Here is a 24959-nt window from a genome sequence, read left to right on the forward strand (position 1 = left end):
AGAGAGAGAGAGACGGGGTAGAGGGGGAGAGAGAGAGAGAGATAGGAGAGAAAGGGGAGAGAGAGGGGGAGAAAGAATGACAGAGAGAGAGAGGCGAGAGAGTGTGTCAGAGAGAGACAGGGAAAGGGGAGAGAGAGTGTCAGAGAGAGAGAGAATGAGAATCAGGTTTATTAATTAATTATAGTATCACTCTTCACGATACATTTATAGAAGCTTTTGAGTGAATTAGTTGACCAAACTAAATATATTCAAATTCATAATGAAATATAGCCACTGTCTTGCCTTCTTTATAGTCGCATTGATATGTTAGGATCCAGGTTAGATCCTCAGAGATCGTGACACCCAGGAACTTGAAACTGCTCATTTTCTCCACTTCTGATCCCTTTATGAGGATTGGTATGTGTTCCTTCATCACACGCTTCCTGAGGTCCACAATCAGCTCTTTCATCTTACTGACGTTGAGTGCCAGGTTGTTGCTGCGGCACCACTCCACTAGTTGGCATATCTCACTCCTGTACGCCCTCTCGTCACCACCTGAGATTCTGCCAACAATGGTTGTATCAGCAGCAAATTTATAGATGGCATTTGAGCTATGCCTAGCTATACAGTCATAGGTTTAGAGAGAGTAAAGCAGTGGGCTAAGCACACACTCCTGAGGTGCACCAGCTTTGATCGTCAGCGAGGAGGATATGTTATCTCCAATCTGCATAAATTGCGGTCTTCCGGTTAGGAAGTCGAGGATGCAACTGCAGAGGGAGGTACAGAGGCCCAGGTTCTGTAGCTTATTGATCAGGACTGTGGGAATGATGATGTTAAATATTGAGCTATAGTCAATGAACAGCACCCGGACATAGGTGTTTCTATTGCCCAGGTGACCTAAGGCCATGTAAAAAGCCATTGAGATTGCCCCTGCCATAGACCTATTGTGGCGGTAGGCAAATTGCAGCGGGTCCAGGTCCTTGCTGAGGCAGGAGTTCAATCTAGCCATAACCAACCTCTCAAAGCATTTCATTACTGTAGATGTGAGTGCTACTGGGTGAGAGTCATCCAGGCTGCTCTTCTTAGGGATTGGTATAATTGTTGCCCTTTTCAAGCAGGTGGGTGGGAATTTCTGACCGTAGTAGTGAGAGGTTGAAAATGTCCTTGAATATTCCTGCCAGTTGGTTGGCACAAGTTTTCAGAGCCTTACCAGGTACTCTGCTGGCGCGTTCCACCTTGCGAGGGTTCTCACTCCTTAAAGGCAGCCTGACGTCGGCCACCTAGACAGAGACCACAGTGTCAAATGGTGCAGCAGGGATCTTCACAGCTGTGGTTATACTCTCCCGACATAGAAGGTGTTGAGCTCATCTGGTACTAAAGCATCACTGCCATTTATGATATTAAGTTTTGCTTTGTAGGACGCAATGTCCTGCAAACCCTGCCAGAGATGTCAGACATCCGATGTTGCCTGCAACCTCATTTGAAATCGTCCCTTCACTCTTGAAGTAGCCCTTTCAAGCCATATCTGGTTCTTTGTGTACAGAGGGAGAGAGAGAGGGAAAGAAAGAAAAGGGTGGGGGTGCAGACGGATGCATATAACGGTAAGGCAATTTCACAAACCAGTGCAACGATCCTGGGAATTGTGACTATTAAATGTTCATTTCTGCAGGATTCTTGGGAAATAAATCAGGACAAAGGAAAACAAAAGCTGCCTGACCTAGCCTGGTTTGAACAAGGGCAGGGTAACCCTCCATGTGTTCCGCTATCACTTCGCCATGGTAACAACACTAATTATTTTGCTGCTTCTTACAACTCCCAGAGTGCTCTTGTGGTTGTCGGTTGTACTTTCCTCAGCACTTTATCCTTCAGAACACAATTAAAAAGAAGTGCCTTTGTCCCCATGGTTACTCAGCCATCCCACCTCTCCTGTGAAGTGAGTGTTTTGAGAAGTCTGGTATCTGTCATGTGATGCTGTGAGCAAAAGCTCTCGGGAGGAGTGAAGGGAGGCATCTGGCTCTAATTGACCATCTCCTGGAAAGCTAAGCAGGACAAATCAAAATCAGGTTCATTATCACCGACATACATCATGAAATCTGTTGTTTAGTGGCAGCAGTACAGGGCAAGATATGAAATTACATACAAGTTAAAATAAAAATGAACAACTGTATGTATACAAATTGTGCAAAAGAAGAATAGCAGGGTAGTGTCCATGGGTTCATGGACCATTCAGAAATCTAAGGATGCTAATGTGTCCTGGTCTGGCCATGCAGATGCCAAGGCCAACAAATGCATCAGCACTTCTACTTGCTCCGAAGTCTACGGGAGTTTGTCATGTCCCCACTGACCATCATGACTTTTTACAGGTGGACCACAGAAAGCATCCTATCCAGATGCACCACAGCGTAGTACGGCAACTACCCTGTCCGTGATGATAAGAAACTGCTGAGAGTTCTGTACGCACCTCAGTCCATCACAAAAACCAGCCTCTCCCTCCATAGGCTCTGTTTACCAATATAATCCAGAAACCCAACCACCCAGAACATTCTCTCTTCACACCACTCCCATCAAAAGCCAGAGAGCATGTACCACCAGGCTAAGGACAGCTCCTATCCCATTGTTACAAGCCTCTTATTGAACAGATCTCTTATGTGATAAAGATGAATTCTTGCCCTCTCAATCTAACCCTTAGCCGTTTACCTGAGAACCTGCACTGGATTTTCTCTGTCCCTGTAACACTGTGTTCTGTTTTCCTTTGTACTATGAACTCGTACATGTTACAGTACCAAACCAATATCTCATTGTTAACATCAGATTCAGTCTGGTACTGGTTCCATCTTCCCTTGGCTTCACCCAGTAAATGAACCCTTGGTCTTCAAACAAGCAAAAGGCAACACCCCACAACCTACCTTTCCCCCTCCAGTGGGCCTCGGAGGCAAAGCCAATGTGACCTCCGTATTTGCGGTTAAATTCAGCCATCAGTGCTTTGTAAGGATTCCGGATAAGAAGGATTGCGGCGTCGAATGATTCGATTTCCTTCCTGCCACTCTCGTGTGTCTTTATACAAATCAGCCGCCCACTTTTCCAGTGGTCCCGCTCTCCCTTGAAACCTGAGGGAGAATGAAGGAGAGAACAGGCATCACCATCAGCAGCTGATCCTGCTGGGCTCTGAGCAGTTCTGGGTTGAAGTGAAGTCACCCTCTGGACAAAGGAAACGAGGACAGTGGACTTCTGCTCTTTTCCTCATCTGCCTAACACCTTCTCCTTCACCTTCTCCCACGCTCCACTGTCCTCTCTTATAAGATTCCATCTTTTTCAGCCCTTTACCTCTTTTGCCTATTGCTTTCCAGCTTCTCACATTGTGTGGAAAGGTTCCCTAGGCCACAAGGTCAGAATTGATCATGACCTAAAGATTAAAGGTTAAATGTGTTTGTCACAGATACATCGAAACATGAACTGAAATGCATCATTTGTATCAAATAAAATCAAATCAGTGTGGGGCAGCTCACAAGTGTCACCATTCTTCCAGTGCCAACGCAGCCCGCCCACAGCAGGAAACCGGAGTACCTGGAGGGAGCCAAGGTGCAATGGGGAGAACGTTCAGACAGGGAGGGAATTGAACTCGATCAGTGATCAGTGCACTGTAACACTATTGTCCGAACAACTACACTACTGAGACACTCTTAATATTACAGTCAGGGAGGGAATTGAGCTCGATCAGTGATCAGTGCACTGTAACACCATTGTCCTAACCACTACACTACTGAGCCACCCTTAGTATTACAGGTAGCAGAGGGTATCAAACCCTGATCAGCGATGGGTGGTGTTGTAAAGTAATTGCACTAACCACTCTGCTACCGTACTGCCTCTGGCTCTCCTCCTCCCCCTGTCAGTTCCTGGTTTACCCTGGAGCACCGAGCCACAGATGGTACTATTGGCCAATCTTTGTACTGGCGCTCAGACTGTGAGACTGCTTGAAAATGGAGTCATCACATCTTGACTTCCTAATCCCACTCCAACATGTCAGTCCACAGCCTCCTCTACTGCCACAATGAGGCCACGTTCAGGTTGGAAGAACAACACTCCATATTCTGTATGGGTAGCTTGAATATCAATTCCTCCAAAGTCCGGTAATTTCTCCTCCCTCTCCCTTCACTCTTTTTCCATTCCTCTTTCTGGTTACCCTCTCACCCCTCCTTTTCTCCTCATCTGTCCATCACCTCCCTCTGGTTATATCCTCCTTCCCTTTCTCCCATGGTCCACTGTCCTCTTATCAAATTCCATCTTCTTCAGCCCTTTACCTCTTCCACCTCTCAAACCCCAGCTTCTCACTTCATCCCTCCCTCGCCTACCCTCCCTCCTTCCCCTCACCTGGTCTCACCTCTTATCTGCCAGCTTCTACTCCTTTGTACAGTGAACAGATACTTAGCCACATTACACAGGAGCCATGGAATAAATCTATTGCTCGTCTTCAACATACAGTCATAGGATCTTCTACATCCACTGAGAGAGATGTCTCACCTCCAGGGAGTGTGTACCTCTAGATACTGCCCTGGCAATTGAATCGAGGTTGTTAAATTCAGCTGTCTAGCTAAGTGTACAATCTTTAGACTTGGAGGACAGAGGTAAACTGACAGCGACTCTCAGTATTAAGGGAACATTATGGTAAAAAAAGACATTTATTTTCATCCGAAATATTAAGCACAAGAGATTCTGCGGATGCTGAAAATCTAGGCAACACACACAAAATGCTGGAAGAACTCAGCAGGTCAGGCAGCATCCATGGAGGGCAATAAATGTTTGACGTTTCAGGCCAAGACCCTTCATCAGGACTCATGATAAAGGGTTTCATCCCAAAATGTCAACCGTTTATTCCTTGCTATAAGTGTTGATGATCTGCTGAGGTTCTCCAGCATTTTGTGTATGTTGAGCCATAGTCTGACATCCATGTTCAGGTAGACATAATAGAGACCTGTGGTTCTGTTCAATGAACGATGAGGAAGATCTCTTGGTCTTTCCACACCTTGAATAAACAGCTGGGAAATACACTTCGTGGCCACTTTATTAGGTATACCTGTATACCTGCTCATGAATGTAATATCTAATCAGCCAGTCATGTGGCAGCAACTCAATGCATAAAAGCATGCAGGCATGGTCAAGAGGCTCAGACCAAACATCAGGAGGGAGAAGAAACGTGATTTTGAGCATGGATTGACTCTTGGTGCCAGATGGGGTGGTTTGAGTATTTCAGAAACTGATGATCTCCTGACGCACAACAGTCTCTAGAGTTTAAAGAAAATGGTGCATTAAAAAAATTCTAGTGAGCAGCAGTTCTGTGGGTGAAAATGCCTTGTTAATGAGAGAGGTCAGAGGAGAATAGAGACTGGTTCAAGTTGACAGGAAGGTGACAATAACTGAACTAACTACACATTACAACAGTGGTGTGCAGAAGAGCATCTCTGAATGCACAACATTTCAAACCTTGAAGTGGATGGACTACCTCAGCAGAAGGCCATGAATGTATACTCCGTGGTAACTTTATTAGGTACAAGAAATGGTTAATAAAGTGACTGCTAAGCAGTTTAGACTTGGCTACAATTCAGGGAAAGGAAATCAATGGCAATGAGAAATCCCATTCTCTTTCAAGTTATGAGATGACCGATGGGAAATCCCTTTTGATGTGCTGTTTATAGGATTGAGAAAATCATGATAAACTGCTACTCATTATGTATGCAGACAAATTCTCTTTGTACATTCCAGTGGTTCTCTGACTTTCAAATAGTCATTTCAAAACATACAAAACTCACATAATGTGTATTTGTTATTGTGAAAACAAGTTGATCCATTCGCAATCTTATTACAATAAAGTCTTGGGTCTTCCCCCATGTACAAGACTCAGCGTTCATGACTCTGTACCCTTGTGAGGCTCTTGTCGGTAACTTTTCTCCACTATCCTACACTTGCAGTGTTGCCAGGACTTGAGGGTCTGAGCGACAGCAGGTTAACATAGTGGTTAGCACAACGTTTACAATGCCAGATGTAAGATCTGGGTTCAGTTCCTGCCACTCGCTGGAAGGAGTTTGAAGGTCTCCCCTTGACTGTATAGGTTCCCTCTGGTCCCCTCCCACATTCAGCAGACATTCCTTTAGTGTTAGTGAGTTGTCGACATGCTATGTTGGTGCTGGAAGCCTGTCAACCCTTGTGGGCTGCCCAACACAATCCTTTTTCACTCTATGTTTTGATGTAATTGACAAATAAAACAAATCTTTTAATCTTAAATCATGTTTTTGTCTATAGGGAGAGGTTGGGCAGGCGAGGATTTCTTTGTAACGTAGGAGATTGAGAGGTGGCTTTATCAAGGTGTACAAGACCATGTGGGGCATTGATAGAGTGAATGTACAAATCTTTTTCCTGGAGCTGGGGAATCAAAAGCTAGAGAGTTGTAAGAGAAAAGATTTAAAAGGGACCTGAACGGCAGTTTCCTGGACAAAAATGCCTTGTTAATGAGCGAGGTCAGAGAACAATGGCCAGACTGGTTCAAGCTGACAGGAAAGTGACAGTAACTCAAATAATCACGTGATATAACAGTAGAACATCTCTGAATGCACAACATGTCCAGTCTTGAAGAGGGTGGGCTACAGCAGCAGAAGACCACACCGGGTTACGCTCCAATGGCCACTGAGTGTATGAATGGTTTTGGAGTGTCAGTGAACACCATCCATAGACACACTGAAAAATGGATGGTACATTTACATAGAACCTATCACAATGCTCCAATGTCTACAACAAATGAAGCATTTCTAAAGTGCATTCCTGGCTGTGCCATAGAAAGCAAAGACTCTTTGCAGGAGTACAAGATCTTTCAGAGTTAGGAAGCCAAACATGAGCAGAACATTACACCTTTTTAATCTGCAGATGCTTTTGCTAACATCAAGAAGTTGAACGATGGCCTCGGAAAGGTCAGGTTGTTCATTAATCCTACAGATCAGGCTCGAACTGCCCTTCCACACTCCGCTCCACTTACCAAATGTCCTGAGGGAAATTTATGCAAAGATTTCTCCCTGATCCGGAAAAGTATTGAAAACAAAACTCCAAAGAATCTGTCTAGGTCATGATATCCATTACTGAATGTCAGCCAGTTAATGAGGAACCCAGCATCACGTTGTCTCCTTTGATCAGTCTGTTTATTTCAAGAATCTTCAACCTCAGTTCTAACCAGAGTGGATAACTTCACTCATCTCAACACTGAACTGATTCCACAACCCACAGACTCACTTTCCAGGACCCTACGTCATGCTCTCAGTATCATTAGGCTATTATTTATTGAGTCATTATTAATATTTGGTTCATTTGCACAGTTTGTCTCCTTGTGCACATTGATCATTTGTCAGACTTTGTGTGTAGTTTTTACTGAAACTATTGAATTTCTTATTCTACTGTGACTGCCCTCAAGCATGTGGTGATATTTACATACTTGATGATGAACTTAGTTCAAAGTAAAATTTATTATCAGAGTATAATCATGTCACCACATACAACCCTGAAATTCTTTTTCTGTGGGCATATCTAGCAAATCTATTTATACAACAGTAACTGTAAACTATAATCAAACTGTGCAAATGCAGATATAAATAAATGGCAATAAATAATGAGCATGAAATAACAAGATAAGAGTCCTTAAATGAGTGTAGTTATCCCCTTTTTATCAAGTGCCTGATGGTTGAGGGGTAGTAACTGTTCTTGAACTGGTGGTACGAGTCCTGAGTCACCTGTACCTTTGACCTGATGGCAGCAGTGAGAAACGAGCATGGCCTGGGTGATGAGGATCTTTGATGATGGATGTTGCTTTTCTCTGGCAGTGCTTCATGTAGATGTGCTCAATGGTTGGGAAGGTTTCACCCGTGATGAACTGAGCCGAATCCACTAAGTTTTGTAGGATTTTCCGCTCAAAGGTATTGGTGTTCCCGAACCAGGCCGTAATGCTGCCAGTCAGCACAATATCCACCATAATTCTACAGAAGTTTGCCAAAGTTTTCGATGACACCCCGATCCTCAGCAGACTCCTGAGGAAGTAGAGGCCCTGTCTTGCTTTCTTCCCTTTTTCTTACTTTGACTTTGAACTTTGAACCTGATTAATAAAACTGTAATTATTGGCTGACGATGCTTTAAGGTTAACGTCAATCCCACTAACTAATTTTCATGTTTGTTTTTCAGTTTCTTCGCTCCCGGGTTCTGGACAACCATGACAACGCTGGCGTTTCCCCATCCCCAGTTGCTACTGAACCAAGGTCAGTAAGTTATGGGCATGCTTTGCTGGTGCCGGAAGCACGATAACGCTTGCGGGCTGCCCTCAGCACGTCACAATCTGTACTGGTCATTGACGCAAACAATGCCCATCACCGTATGTTTCGATGTTTTGTGGCAAATAAAGCTGATCTGTTATCTGTAACTAAGGTGGCACAGAGAACATGGAGCAGAACAGAACTGGATCAGGACCTTTGGCCATGTTGGTGAGTCTGGAGTCACATCGACACCACACCAGAGTGAACGATAGATTCTTTTCCCCAAAGGACACCTGTGAACCATCTGGTAGTTTCATGGTCAAGACTTAGAAGGAGACCACCAAGTGTATACTGGCATTTCAGAACAATCCCATCTGTTCTATTCCTCCCAATTCTTTCTCTGTTACCTGTTCTCTCTCATGTTCCCATCAACTCTCAGAATTAGAATCAGGTTTATTATCATTGACTGAGATATGTTGTTAAATTTGTTATTTTGAAGCAAGATTACAGTGCAGGACATAAAATTTACAGTAAGTTGTAGGTAGGCCACCAGGAACCCACTAATTTAACCCTAGCCTAATCACAGGACAATTTGCAATAACTACTAACTGGTACACCTTTGGACTGTGAGAGGAAATTGGAGCACCCGGAGGAAACCCACGCATTCCTTGTGGAGGAAGTACAAACTCTTTACAAAGGAACACAAGTTCAAGAACCATGAGGTAATGTTACGGCTATATAAGACCTTGGTCAGACCCCACTTGGAGTACTGTGTTCAGTTCTGGTCACTCTATGGTATTTATATCCTTCCTATAGTGAGGTGAGTGCAGAGGAGATTTACGAGGATGTTGCTTGGATTGGGGAGCATGCCTTATGAGAATACGTTGAGTGAACTTGGTCTTTTCTCCTTGGAGCAACGGAAGATGAGAGGTGACCTGATAGAGGTGTATAAGATGATGAGAGGCATTGATCGTGTGGATAGCCAGAGGCTTTTCCCAGGGCTGAAATGGCTAACACAAGGGGGCATAGTTTTAAGGTGCTTGAAAGTAGGTACAGGGAGATGTCAGAGGTAAGTTTTTCACACAGAGAGTGGTGGGCGCGTGGAATGCACTGCCATCGAAGGTGGTAGAGTTGGATACAATAGGGTCTTTTAAGAGACTCTTAGATACATGGAGCTAAGAAAAATAGAAGGCTGTGCAGTAGGGAAATTCTAGGCAGCTTCTAGAGTAGGTTACATGGTCGGCACAACGTTGTGGGCCGAAGGGCCTGTGATGTGCTGCAGATTTTCTATGACATTGGGACTGAGTTCTGAACTCCAGTATCCTGAGTTGTAATAGCATTCACATTAACCTCTGGACTCTCTCCAATGCCAACAGACAAGAGGTTTTTTAAAAGAGGCTTTTAGATAGATACATGAAAACACAAAGAATGGATAGATATGGATCATGTAAAGCAGGGGATATTTGGTTAAATTCAGCATCATATTCAGCGAGGGCTCAAATAGCTGAAGGTCTGTTCCTATGAAGCACCATTCTAATTATCTGCTCTAAAATGGGTGACCTCTTATACTGATAGTATGAACCTTGGTTTTAGATTCCTTCAGTTGGGGGAATATCCTTTCAAAATCAATCTATCAAACCCCCTGAGAATCTGAATCCTTTCCCTAATATGATGATTTGAGGAGATTTTGATGCAATCAAAGGCAAACAGATTTCTAACTTGTTGCATCACCATCAGGTGTAGGGGGTGCCAATGCACAGAATTGGAAAAAGCTGCAGAGGGTTGTAAACTCAGCCAGATCCACCATGGGCATGAGCCTCCTCCCCATCGAGGACATCTTCAAAAGGCGATGCCTCAAAAAAGTGTCACCCATCATTAAGGACCCTCATCTCCCTGGACATGTCTGCTTCTCATTACTACCATCAGGGTGGAGGTACAGGAGCCTAAAGACACATACTCAATGATTCAGAAACAGCTCTTTCCCCTGCTCCATCAGGTTTCTGAACGCACAATGAACCCATGAACACTAGCTCACCTCTTGCTCTCTTTGTGCCCAACTGATACATTTTTGTTATATTTCTCATGGTAGTTTATAGTAATTTTTATGTCTTGCATTCTGCTCCTGCTGCAAAAAATGAATTTCACTACATATGTCAAGATAAGGCCACCTTCAGGGTGGAGGAGCAACACCTTATATTCCATCTGGGTACCCTCTGTCCTTATGGAATGAATATCGATTTCCCATTCCAGTGAACTAAATTCACCCCCCGCCCACATTCCCCACTCAGACTTTTTACTTCTCTCAGCTACCTATTACTTTCCCCCTGGGTCCCCTCCTCCTTCCCTTTCTCCTATGGTCCACTCTCCTCTCCAATCAGATTCCTCCTTCTCCAGCTCTTGACCTTTCCTACCCACCTGGCTTCACCTATCACCTTTCAACTAGCCTCGTTCCCCTCTCCCCACATTTTTATTCAGGCATCTTCCCCCTTCCCTCTCAGTCCTGAAGAAGTGTCTCGGCCCGAAATGTTGACTGCTTACTCATTTCCATCAATAGTGCCTGCCCTGTTGGATTCCTCCAGCATTTTGTTTGTGTCGCTAGAGACAGACGGCACAATGGGTGATGCTGTTGCCTTACGGCTCCAGTGTCCCCCAGTGCTGTGTCTGTGGTGCTGACAGTGTTCTCCCTGTGACTGCAAGGGTTTCCCTGCGAGCTCTGGTTTCATCCAGCATGCCAACGCTGTGTGTGGCGTTGGATCAATTGGCCACTCTGTCCTGTGTAAGAGGGATGTGAACATGAGGATAAGGGTTACAGGGAGTGATATTGCTCAGTGAGCTGGCATCACTCAGTGGGCCAAACGGCCTCCTTTCTGTGACTTATGGAAACACAGAAATACAATATAAACTGTGGGCTTAATGATCACAAGGAATCTCCCTGTTTGGTTTCTATTGTCAGTGTCCTGGACAGCTACAATCCATTAACTCCTTCCCCAAAGACCAGCTCACTGATATTCCTCTATCTTTAAATGCTCAATTTATCAATGTTTCCTGTGACATCATTCATCATTTGGGGTACATCTTTGATTTGTGATGCTATTCTTTGCTATTATAAATCACTCATCACAGTCTCTGAATACACAGAACCAAAACTCCTGTCATGTAAATCACTCATCACACTCTCCCAATATATGGGACCAAAACTCCTGTCATGTAAATCTCACAGCACACTCCCCGAATACACAGAACCAAAACTCCTGTCATGTAAATCACTCATCACAGTCTCTGAATACACAGGAACAAAACTCTGTAACGTAAATTGCTCATAACACTCTCCGAATACACAGAACCAAAACTCTTGTCATGTAAATCACTCATCACAGTCTCTGAATACACAGGAACAAAACTCTGTAACGTAAATTGCTCATAACACTCTCCGAATACACAGAACCAAAACTCCTGTCATGTAAATCACTCATCACACTCTCCCAATATATGGGACCAAAACTCCTGTCATGTAAATCACTCATCACACTCTCCCAATATATGGGACCAAAACTCCTGTAATGTAAATCACTCATCACACTCTGAATACACAGGACCAAAACTCCTGTGATGTAAATCATATATCACACTCTCTGAATACATGGGACCAAGACTCCTGTCCTGTAAATCACTCATCATGCTCTCTGAATACACAGGACCAAAACTCCCATGATCCTTTCAAATGGCCATCTCAACTGAGAAACTTCAGTTCTCCAGGATCGCAACCCCCGGGGACCATTGCTCCAGCTCAGGGGTTCCTAACCTTTTTTATGCCATAGACCAATATCATTCAGCAAGGAGTTTCTGGACCACAAGTTGGGGACCCCTGCTCCAGCTGAAATGCCGGCTGTTCATTCTTCTCCATAGATGCTGCCTGACCTGCTGCTCATCCGGCATTTTCCATGTCTTGCTCTGGATTTCCAGCATCTGCAGGATCTCTTGTGTTTATGTATTGTTCCTGCTGCCGGTTATTGCAATATCAATAGTGGGATCTCACTGTGCACTAACTGAAGTTGGATTTTCCCTCCAAGCCTTCCCTGGCTTACAAATGCCAGTCTTGTGCACACTCTGTTCATATGAATGAGCTCCCATTAATATTATTAAACTCAAATAGGAGCCAGTCTTGCAGAAACAACATCATCCATGTCACATCCCCACAGGAATCAGGCACCAATGCATCTTAAAGCAACAGAGAAACACAGGCTTCTGATTTTACCATGACAGGCCACTTAAGAGATTTGCTTTGAAAATTGATATTCAATCACTTCTTTAAGATGTTTACTCAATGCAACATACACTAATACTAATAGACCATTGAAACCAGCCGCTGGGTGTGGGTAACACCCAGATCTTAAGTTGCCATAGTAACGTAGCAGTTAGTGTGACACTGTTACATCTCGGGTCATTGGAGTTCAGAGTTCAATTCTGGTGCCATCTGAAAGGAGTTTGTACGTTCTCCTCGTTACCGACTGGCTCTCCGCCACTTTGTACCAGTTTCTTCCAGCAGTCCAATAACATAGCAGTGGGTAGGTTAATTGGGCATTGTAAATTGTCCTGTGATTAAGCTAGTGATAAAGAGGTGGATTTCTGGGTGGCACGGCTCACTGGGCTGCCAGCATTGTTTGTGCTGTAACTCTAAATAAAAGAAGTAAATAAATAAATCTTGTGTCTTTGTTACTAGGCAGGTGGAGACAATAAATAAATACTTACATTAGCTGGCCTTCATCAACACCATTCCTGACAATATTGTGGAGGTATGAAGACGATATTCAGTGATTTTGTGCATTTTCTGGCATTGGACAAACTGGCTTATTGACGCTTGCAATGACATGACATGGAGACGGCCTGTGTGCAACAACAACTTGCGTTTGTATATCACCCCAATAATGTAGAGGCATAGGTGCCTCACATTGCCGACAATTTCTGAGATCAATGGGCAGAAGTACAATCAAATAGGTAAATGCTCAGGACAAAGTGAGGTGGGATATGCAGAGATTTAGAAGCCAAATCAAGATTCAAGAGTTAAGATTGTTTAATGTCATTTCCAGTACGCAAGTGTAAAGGAGATCACAATAATTGTTACTCCTAATCTGATGCAGCACAAAAACCACAGTAAGATAAGGAACGTATAATATTAAAAACACAATAAATATAAATACATTTAATAGCTTCTATGCAGAGATCGATTGTATGTCCATGAAGAGATGCTAGGCACAGGGCTGTCTGTGCATAAAGTGACTGATGGGAAATATAAAATAGTGGTGGTTGGGGGCATGGAGGGGTAGATTAATGGGTGGAGGTGTTGATCAGCCTTACTACTTGGGGAAAATAGCTGTTTTTGAGCCTGGTGATCCTAGTGTGGATACTATGTGGCCTCCTCCCTGATGGGATGAGGACAAACCATCCATGGACAGGGTGGGTGGGATCCTTCATGTAGTTGCTGGCCTACTTCCAGCATCTTTCTGTGGATATATTTGCCTCCTCGAGGCAAATGTCTCACCAGCTGAAGCCACTGTCACCCAATAGACCATCAAGAATAGACAAATGATTAAGAGAACCTCAAACATTTTAGCTGCACTGATACATAGTGCTCTACACTGCAACTGATTGGATATCACTGAAATGTGTTTAAGAAAGTTTTCTCTCAGTGTAGTATGGTGTTTTTGCATGAGTAATTTTGACTGCTTTTGCAAAGTGAAAAATTACAAGGCTAAAAGTGATAATAAGAGGATAAATTCCAGCAGGATTAGCAAATATCTTCAAGCAGTAGGCTGCTTTGGAATTGTTAAACTGATAAACTGCTGAACATTCATTAATATCCTTCAACAGTAAGTGGTCAAAACACACTGGCATTCATTATCCTGGCAGAGACTATACAGTGACCATACCTTCACAATATTGTAATGAATGGTGTTGATGAGGATCAATTAACATGAATCTCAAGGTTGTATATTTTATGCATACTTTGATAACAGATATACTTTGTACTTTTGAACTTTTGAGTTGGCTGTCCAGTTTCTCACTGAAGACTGGGATTGCAGATCAAATGGTACAAATATTGGCTGTCGAGTACATCACACCCCCATGGCTTTACCAGCTGTCAAACGTATCAATAATTCTGAATATCTCTGAATGTCACTGATCTTTTCACTAAGTTAAGTGAGTCACATGATATTAGACTCTGATGTTATGACTACATAGATAAACACACAAAACTTTCACCTGCGCTGGAAGGTCTCGGCCTGAAATGCTGATTGCCCATTTCCCACCACAGATGCTGCCTGACCCGCTGAGATCCTTTTCCAGCACATTGTAGGCTGCTCCAGATTCCAGCACCTGCAGACTCCATGAATGGGTGGATGTGGTGAAGACAGAATCATAGAGCTGTACACATACAAATAGGCCACTTGGCCTACAAGTCCATGCCAAACCTTTTGTCGCCCATCTGGCATAACAGTGTAGTGGTTAGTGTAACACCATTAAGTGCCAGCAATCACAGACAGGGGTCCAATTCCTGCTGCTGTCTGTAAGGAGTTTGTATGTTCTCCCCGTGACCGCATTGATTTCCTCTGGGTGCTCCAGTTTCCTCCTACATTCCAAAGGTGTGTGGTTGGGGTTAATGAGTTGAGGCCATGCTATGAGGTGATCGTTTCTGCCAGATGAACAGAGCAGGTTTGGTAAACCAACCTGCCTTTGCTTGTTTGTCAGTATCTGATGTAAATTATTTGCAAAGTAATCATAGATTTTATTCTGGACCAGGATCTGAAACACAGACAGTGGACAACAGAGACAGTAGATAACAATTCACTGCTTGGAGGTTGATGGAGGGATTTACACCACCTTCACTTCACTAAAGAACTTTTATCCTGTCTCCTGAAGAATTAGTCTAGTCCCCTCTTTAGTTATTAATGGAGGTAAGCTGAAAAGAGCCCTTTGTGTTTATAAGAGTGGATAGCTCCATAAATAACCATGCATCACTTGACAGGCGATAAACCACAATCACTAACCTGTAAATGATCACCGTCTGCATTGAAATAAATTAATAATGGGTGAGCTGCCTCTGACATTCATAAAACACACACTTCAGCTAAAGCCGCATGACTCCGACTGGTCACTGGCAAAATCTATTCAAATTAACTTTTAATAAAAGATGTGGTTTTGAAGTGTCCTAGTTTTTGGATTATCTTTAAATTAGTTCAGGAATCGCCCCACGGAACAGCGACTCCATTCATTTCCAGGGTGAGGCATTGCTGTACCAGATAAAATAGTGAGTCATTTCTATTTCTTTAATTAATTGGATTTAATTAAATTATTTTGTAATTAAGGTTATTTTAGTCAAATTTTAGTAATATTTAAAATGTTATAATCTCATTGATTTCAATAGTATTTGGATGTGTTTGAAAGCTGTGATTTCAGCATCAGGTATATAAGAACGAGGAGTAAGACTAGGCTATTCAGCCCTATCTCATTATCTTCAACTTTCCTTATTGGTCAGAAACCTTTTCTCAATGAACTCAATGCCTGAACCTCCACAGATCTCGGGTGCAGAGAATTCCAAAGTCCATTGCCCTTTGCATGAAGATATCTCTCCCTTTTCAGAATCAAATGGACCTCCCTCATTCTTTGACTTTGACCCCTGTGTTCCCATATCAGGATGAGATGCACCATCCCTGTCTCCAGCTTGATGGACCCTGTAAGAATTCTGTATGGTTCAATGAGATTCCCTCTTGTCCCTCAAATCCAAACTTCAACTGACGCGAGCAACTTTGCTATTCGAGGAACCAATCTTTAAATCTTTGCTGCAACTTTTCAATGATATGCGAAAAATATCTCTGCAAAGTGGCCAAAACTGCACCCTGTACAGTAGCCATGGTTTCCCCGAGGGCCCATATAATTGCAGCAAAATATCTCCTGTTCTGGGAATAACTGGGACTTAAACATCATTCTCTATGGAAGCCCGCCAGTCACAGCGCTGTGGCCAGAGGATTGCAAAGGTCTATTGCTTTTTCAATGAAGATACTGCTCCCTGTGGCCACACAGGTCCCAGATATATTGTGTTTTAATTGATTTTTGAATTTGTGAGGATGGCTTTGGGGACAGGGAGGGGAGTTAGGGGTCAGGCTAGGGGTTACAGACAGGAAAATTGTAAGGCCAGAGTCTAAGTCTTCGCTCTACATTTGAAGACCAACGATGTGGATGTGATACATCCTTGATCAGATGTTGGACTGGCAGAGAGTAGATGAAGATCGCCTCAGCTCAGAAAGTTGTTCATGGGTTCTGGAGTTAGAGCTCCAGGCTGACAGGAGAAACAAGTTCCAATGACCCCCTTGGGTTTGTGAATAGCTGAGACCAGTGTTCAGCATCCTGTCATCAGCGAGTCTGGAGTTCGAGACCTAGGATTTGGTGCTTGGCGTATCCTGGAAGTGTTGCTGACGATCGAGGCTCAAGAGTTAAATTGGAAGTCTGGATGTTGAAGCCCGTTGGCTGGAGCTGTGTCTGTGAGTCTCTGTGAGTTTGCTGGGGAGTTCAAAGACTAATATCTGCAAGTCCGAGCCCATGTCCACTGGAGGCTGGAGGTTGGATGCCTGTCCTGGGGTTAAAGAACAGTGTGTGTGTGTGGGTGGGGAGGAGGAATGGGGCTTGTTTTTGATGTTGTGTCTTTGTTGCTTGTTGTCGTCTGTGTTGTTCTGCTGAACATTGTGGGCATGTCGGATTGGCTGTGGAATGAATGACGACACTTGTCGGCTGCCCCCAGCAAACCCTGGTATGTGTTGGGTGTTAATGCAAATGACAGGTTTCACTGCAGGTTTCGGTGTAGCATGATAGATAAACTAGAATGGTGAATGTTGAATGTTCCTGGACTCACGTGGGCCTCCCTGTTCTGAGCCTCTGATCCCCAGTGCCAGAATCATGAGCAGGTACAGCTGCCAGCTTGAGGAAGTGACATTGTTAAGTGTATAGGTACCTGGCAAGCAAGGGCTCAATATCATGGGACAAGCCTCTATTCTGCTTGCAGTTTGAGGAGACTGCAAATGTCTATGGACATATGGAGTAAAACATTTTGACTGGTTACATCACAGGCTAACATTGAGATGCCAATGCCCAGGATGGCAAAAGACAGCAGAGAGTTGTAGCGTCAGCCAGTTCCAATCTTCCCCGCCATTGAGGACATCTTCAAGCCATGGTGCTTCAAGAAAACAGCATCCATCATTAAGGACTTTCGCCATCTGGAACATACCCTCTTCTCATTGCTACCATCAGGGAAGAGGTACAGGAGCCTGAAGACTCACACGCAACAATCCAGAAACAGCTTTTTCTCCCTAATCAGTAGATTTCCGAATGGTCCATGAAACCAAGAACAGTCCCTCAATGTTTCTTCTTTCATATTATTTTTGCAATTTTTAGTAATTTTATGTCTTGGGCGAGACTAGAATGAGAGGTCATGGGTTAAGGGTGAAAGCTGAAATGTTTAAGGGGAACGGGTGGTGAGAGTGTGGAATGAGCTGCCAGTGGAAGTGGTGGGTGCTGGTTCAATTTCAGCACTTACGAGGGGTTTGGATAGGTCCATGGATGAGAGGGGCATGAAGGGCTGTGGTCCACTTGGCAGAATGTCAGTTCAGAACAGACGGGCCAAAGATGTGCTTTATTGTTCTGTGGCTCCATGAGTTTTCACTGTTCTGCTGCCCAAATCAACAAATTTCATGTCAGAATCAGATATACTATCACTGCTGTATGACAGTAAGTCAGTCAGAATAAATCAGATTCTGGTTCTTCAGAAGTACTCCTGAGTTATAAAAACTAAAGCCTATTCTTTAGAAAGACCAAAAGTCTAAAGATTCCCACATTCTCCAACATCATTCCGAGGGAAGAATCTTGGGACTCTGCAGCCTTTAAAACCAGTTGATTATTCTAATCTTATTGATCTATGAACTGGCTTTCAGGATCTCTTCTCTTGGCAAACACTGAGCAGTGAATTCTGAGTCCTGAGTTAAGAGTTTGGGGAATCAGTTCCTTACCTACACACAAGGAGTTGAAAGATCTAAGCAGGTCAGACAACATCTATGAAGAGGAATAAACAGTTGACATTTCGGGCTGAAACCCCTCATCAGGACCGCTGAATGAAGAGGCTGTTAATGCCGACTGTTTATTCTTCTCCATAGATGCTGTCTGATCTGCTGAGTTCCTTCAGCACTTTGTATGTGTTACTCTGGATTTCCAGCACTTGCAGAATTTCTTGTGTTTATCCGTTCCTTTATCTGATTCACCAGCTGGATTTATTCATAATTTGCAGTTCAAAAGAGCTGACGTACTGGGCATCCTGCATCAAATCCAGTATTTTACATTAAAGGCTGAAATGAAGCACTCCAGCCCTGTCTCCATGATTGATGGTGACATTGGCAGCGGGTGGCTGGAGGCTGCCGATGCCTCAGGGTCATGGAGAGCTTCTCAGTCACCAGTGAACAGCTGTCAGTGGAATATTACAACGTGCCTTTACTAAATATAATCTCTAAAGTCACAGTGACATCTTTAACCTATTATTAATTCACAGACACTGCCAGCAATGCCACTATTTATTGTCTATGCTGAATTACCTGAGCAAAGGAGAAGTCAGCTATATTAGTGGTCTGGAGTCACGTAGGTCAGACCAAGGTATGGTTGTAGTTTTTCTTAACTGTAGGGTATCAGAGAGCCAGATGGGTTTCTATGGCAATTTGCCGGTTCCATGGTTACTGTTGACAATGCTTTAATAAATAAAAACTGCATCTTTATTTACGTAGTCACTTCAATTTAAATTCCCCAGCTGCCATTTGAACTCGGGCCACTTGTGTAATAATCCAGAATACTGGCTGTTAATTGAGCAACTTGCCCACTGCACCAGTACACCTGAGGTATTGTGTACAGAGACACAGAGTCATAGAGCACAGAAACAGGCCCTTCAGCCCATCTAGTCCATCCCAAACCCTGCATCCAGTTAAAGATAGAGTGCAGAGTAGATCCTTCCAGACCTTTGAGATGTGATGCCCAGCAAATCCCGATTTAACGCCAGCCTAATCATGGGACAATCTACAACGAGCAATTAACCTACCAACTGGTACGTCTCTGGACTGTGGGAGGAAACCGGAATGGTCAGACGAAACCCACATGGTCACGGGGAGAACGTACAAAGAGCAGCAGCAGGAATTGAACCCTGGTTGCCTGAACAGTGAAGTGTTGTGCTAAGCACTACACCACTGTGCCACCAGACATTCTGCCTATTCCGATAGTCTGAATGACCTGCACCTGGACCATACCCTCCATAACCTTCCCAAAAATGTACCAATCCAGACTTCTCTTAAATATTGAAATCAAACCCATATCCACCACATCCAATGCAAGCTTGTTCCACACCACCCATCAGAGTAAAGAAGATCACCCTCAGGTTCCTGTTAAATATTTCACCTTTCACCTTCAACCCATGACCTCTAGTTGTAGTCTCACCAAACTCAGCAGAAAAAGTCTGCTTACATTTACCTTATCTGTACCCCTGCTAACTTTGTACACCGCTATTAAATCTTATCTCATTCTTCTACGCTCCAGGGAATAAGTCCTAACCTATTCAACCTTTCCTTATAGCTCAGGTCCTCAAGTCTCGGCAATGTCCCTGTAAATTTCCTTTGCATTCTTTCAATATTATTGAAACCTTTCCTGAGGGTCGGACTGTCGGAGTACTGTGTGTTTCCTGGAATTGAATCTTTCCTGTGGGTCAGAGGACTGTGCACCGGAAACACTGTGGATCTCTAGTGTAGTGTTTATCACAGTGCCATTACAACGCCAGTGAAGAGTTCAATTCCTGCTGCTGGCTATAAGGAGTTTGCAAGTTCTCCCCGTCATTGTGTAGGTTTCCTCTGAGTTCTCTGGTTGCCTCCCATTTCCAAAATCATACAGATGGGTTAGGTGGCACTGGGACATTGGGCCAGAAGGGCCGGTTACCGTGCAGTATCTCTAATAAACAACCTTGCAGGCTGCCTCCCACACATCCTCGGACTGTGGTGATCGTTGACTCACACAACACGTTTCACAGTATGTTTTGATGTTTCGATGAACAAGGACCATTGTCAGTTTGGAATCTCAGCTTTGACGTTCCTTTCTGGTGCCTCAGCAACCAGCAGGTGGGAGAGCTGGCTCAGAAAGTGTCAGTTTATGGATGTGAGACCCAGAAAGTATCGTCAGCCGTAATGGTAGAGGCTGAGACAATAGGGTCACTTAAAACCTCTCAGATAAACACATGGAGGTAAGAAAAATGAAAAGTTATAGGATGTGTTCGGGGGAAGCATTAGTTTGATCATGGAGCCGGTTGATATAGGTTGGTACAACATCCCGAGCTGAGGGACCAGTACTGTGCTGTACTCGTCTATGTCTGTGTAACACCTTGCTCAAATAAATACAGAGATTTTCACTGATTCTCAGTTCACAGAGGAAGCTGAGGTTGAGAGGGTGGAGAGATACAAGTTCCTAAAAGTGAACATCACCAATAGTCTAACCTGGTCCAACCACAGAGACACCATGGACAAGAAAGCAAACGGCATCTCTACTTCACCAATAGTTTGACCTGGTCCAACCAGAGACACCATGAACAAGAAAGTTTATCAGCATCTCTACTTCCCCAGTAGTCTGACCTGGTCTAACCACGGAGACACCATGGACCAGAAAGAAAATGGCATCTCTCCATCACCAACAGTCTGACCTGGTCCAACCAGAGACACCATGGACAAGAGAGCTTATCGGCACTTCTACTTCCTCAGGAGGTTTAAGAAATCTGGCAGGTCCCATTCGACCCTGAACAATTTTTACTGATGCACCATAGAAAGCATCTGGTCCAGATCCATCACAGTAACTGGTCTGCTCACAATGTCAGGAAACTGCAGGGAATTGTGAACAGAGTTAAACAGCCTCACTTCCATGGACTCTGTCCACACTTCTCAGTGCCTTGGTAAAGCAGCGGGCATAAAGACCGCACCCGCCCTGGACATCCTCTCTTCACCCCTCTCCCATCACCAAGACCCTGAAAGGACGTACCAGCAGGTTCAAGGATCTTTATGAGACTATTGAAAGGTGCCCTAGTCCAATACGATGAACTCTTGACCTCAATCAAACTCATTGTTGTCTTTGGACACTATTGTCTGCCTGCTCCACACATTCTCTGTCACAATAACACTTTATCCTGCATTCTGTTATTGTTTTCCCTCGTACGACCTCAATGTACTAATGTGATGAAAGGATCTGTGTGGATGACATGCAAAACAAAGTTTTCACTGTACCTCCGTCCTCATGACAATAACAAATTATGGTAATTTTGACCATAAGAACATGTGATAGAGAAGCAGATTTGGGCCACTTAGCCCATTGTGTCTGCTCCACCACTTAAACGTAGCTGATGTTTTTTTCAATCCCATCCTGTCACCTTCTCCCCGTAACCTTTAACCCCCTTACCAATCAAAAGCCTATCAATCTCTGCCTTAAATACACCCAATAATTGTGCCTGAACAGCCATCTGTGGCAACAAATTCCACAGATTCGCCACCCTCTGGCTAAAGACATTCCTCCTCATCTGTGTTCTAAAGGGGCATCTTTGTGTTCTGAGAATGTGGCTTCAGATCCTAGGTTCTGCTGGTAATGGAAACACCTCCACGTCCAACCTGTCCAGACCCATCAGTAAATTCCAATGAGATATTCTCCTATCCTCCTGAGCTCCTCAGAGTACAGGCCCAGAGACATCAAAAGCTCCATAATTTTAAACTTACTGCCTATTTAAACTAACATGTCAGAGAAATAATCCATTCAATTAAAGCAACAGGAATTCACAGACATTTTCTTCATATAATTTAGGGTGGCACGGTACCTCAGTGCCAGTGACCTGGGGGTGTAATGTCACCCACTGATGCAGAATGTCACCCGTCCTGTCCCGTAATCTGCATCCTGCTGTCTTTGGAGGCCTCCAGTGAGGTTTCTATGCTCTGCCTTCTCATCAATAGGCAATGCTGGCAGCACACTCACTTCAGCACCCCTGTCACCCAGGAAGTGTTGCCTTGAAAGGGTGTCCATAATGAACAGTAGGTGACCCTGGCAGCTGGAACCCACTGTGTTCACAGACTTCTGATGTCGAAGCTGCAAGGCAGTCGGCACTTCATAGCATTCGTACCAAAGTGAGCACACGCCCGGCGTCATCTGTTTCAGAGTCGTGAATGTCCTTATGTTGGGGGCTTTGCTCTCCAGGCCTGTTGGCGTAGAGAGAGGAGGAGGAATGATGCACTGCTGCCTCGCTGAGTCTAGACTATCAGTCATTTTAGCAACCTCCCTGTAGTCCAGCACAGGTGAAATCCCGAGGGCTATGCGACTGGATCAGGCATTTGCTGCAAGATGAGTTCTTTAAAAATTAAACAAAGATGTTGATTTCTCAGGAGAGACAGCATCTGGTCCATTAGCTCCGAAGGCCTAGCATCGCTGAGACCGGATAAAAGGAGCAACTGTTTGGTGCATTCAGACTCTGAAAGTCCAAAAGGTGAGTTTTCAGCTATCGTTATTTATCGTGTTCAGGCAGGTGTCCAAGCAGACTTACAACTCTCACAGCCGTGGAAATGTTGGGCGATGTTATCACATAGTAGAATTTGGTGTTTTTGGTGGTGGTTTCTCACTGAGAAAACTGGGCCTCAGCTTGTACAAACCAAGTGATGGGGTTTTGCTCCCAAAACTCCGACAGTTTCAAAGTGATTGCATTGGCCAACATGTTCAATAATTCTGGAATCATCCTACAGCATCAGGGTCACCAATGGTTTTTGTAATTAAATTAAGTGAGGTGTTTTATGTTTAATGAAAACCGTAACACATTCCACTGAGCTTCAAAACCTAAACATATAAGCGCACTAAAGCTTTTTACGTAACAACGTCATCACATCAGACCAGCCCCTTAAAGTGAAACCCCAACTAAATGTTGGTGGTTGTGAATTATGTACATTCCACCAATTACATTGCCCTACAACGATCTCCCACAAAGCCCCTTTTCATTGGAATCCCTTGCGGACCTGAGCTAAGGGGGAAGGCTGAATGCTAGGACTTTGTTCACTAGAGTGTAGGAGAATGAGAGGGGTATCAGTAGGGTAAATACAAGCAAGTGATCTTCCACTGAGGTTGGGTGAATCTATAACTGGAGGTCACGTGTTATGAGTGAAAGGGGAACATCTTCACTCAGTGGGTGGTGAGGGTTCAATGTCAACACAGGAGAAATTTGGATAGGTACATGGATGGGGGGGTGTCTGGAGGGCCATGGTCTGGGTGCAGGTCAATGGGATGAGGCAGATTAATGGTTTGTCACAGACTAGATGAGCCAAAGGGTCTGCAGCGTTTGGTGACTCTTTGGAACGACGACAAACGACAGGAGAGAAACAAAATGGGCCTTGCCCAATTTAATTAACTGATGGTGTAATGGCAACAAAGAACACTAGACACAGGGATTGAGAGAATGGCAGAGAGCAAAGAAAGAGAGAAAGAGAGAGAGTGAGAAAGAGAGCGAGAGAGAGAGAGAGAGAATGTGGGGGGAGAGAGAGAGAGGGGGAGAGACTGGGACAGAGCGAGGAGGGGAGGGGGAGAGAGAGAGAGAGGGAATGTGGGAGGGAGAGAGTGGGAGAGAGTGAGCAGGGGAGGGGAAGAAAGAGATGTGGGGAGAGAAAGAGAGAGAAGAAGGGAGGAGAAGATAGAGAGGGAAAAGAGACTGAGAGGAGAGAGAAGGAGAAACAGAGGGAGACAGAGAGAGAGGGAAAGGAGAGGGGGAGCACAGATGAGAAAAAAGAGAGCAAGGAGAGAGTCAGAGAAAGAGAGGAAAGGAGAGAGAGCAAGAGGAGAGAGAGGGAGGAAGAGATAGGGAGAGAGAGGGGGGAGTAAGATCTAGAGATAGAAATAGAAAGAGAGAGATTGAGAAAGAGTGAGAGAGAGAGAGGGAGGTACAGAGCAAGAGAGCGAGAGATGTGGAGGGGTGGGTGGAGAGTTCCAGAAGACAGGAACACAGAAGGTACGGTTGCCAATGGTGAAACAATGGACATCAGGGATAAGCTGCTTGCTGTGACAGAGGCCATTCAACCCAGCCAGTCCATGCCAGCTCCTGGTCGACCAATTCCATCGTTAGTAGCACAGCAGTGACCATATGCCAACAATGATTTTGGTTTAAGCTTCTTCTGCGTCGGGTCTCAGACTCCTGTCCGGAGACTCCTGCTGGGCCTTGAACCCGAGCTCTACATCCATCTCAGACAAAGCCTCTGGTGCTGCTGTATTTTTCCAAGGATCCTACCTTTGTTGTAGAGAGAGCCATCAAAGTAATAGCTGCCCGTGTAGTAGCCTGTGGTGAGCTCCATCAGGTGTCGGCCCCACGTGTTCCCAGCTCCCGGGAAGCTGGCCAAGGCCACAAGGCGTTTTGAGCGTACGGGCAGAAACCGCCGATCCATGCAACGGTTATCTGTAAGAACAATCAGACATTCACTGAAGCATTAGGCATCGAGCAGGTGGACCATTTGGTCAAGAGTCCAGTCCTTTCAGTAAGATCACAAGAAAGAAGGATCTCAGCAAGTGACGGCCATCTGTTGGGGGGGGGGGAAGGAATTGTCAACAAAAGACAGGTCCTGGTGCAGGGTGTTA

General features: G+C 44.5%; 1 protein-coding gene across 3 annotated transcripts in view; it reads right to left on the minus strand.

The window, feature by feature from the left end:
- LOC140188970 (sialate:O-sulfotransferase 2-like) overlaps positions 1-24959 on the minus strand; it is a 462780-nt gene that overhangs the window by 46442 nt on the left and 391379 nt on the right. For 2 of the 3 annotated variants that reach the window (XM_072245635.1, XM_072245642.1), the window contains exons 8-9: positions 24616-24780; positions 2886-3086 (exon numbers count right to left, since the gene is read on the minus strand). In XM_072245635.1, coding sequence (XP_072101736.1) covers positions 2886-3086; positions 24616-24780 — 366 coding nt within the window. The remainder of the gene's footprint in view (positions 1-2885; positions 3087-24615; positions 24781-24959) is intronic. The other variant, XM_072245649.1, reaches the window with a different exon arrangement.

The sequence above is a fragment of the Mobula birostris genome, chromosome 2 (assembly GCF_030028105.1).
Source record: "Mobula birostris isolate sMobBir1 chromosome 2, sMobBir1.hap1, whole genome shotgun sequence".
Classification (NCBI taxonomy): Eukaryota; Metazoa; Chordata; class Chondrichthyes; order Myliobatiformes; family Myliobatidae; genus Mobula; species Mobula birostris.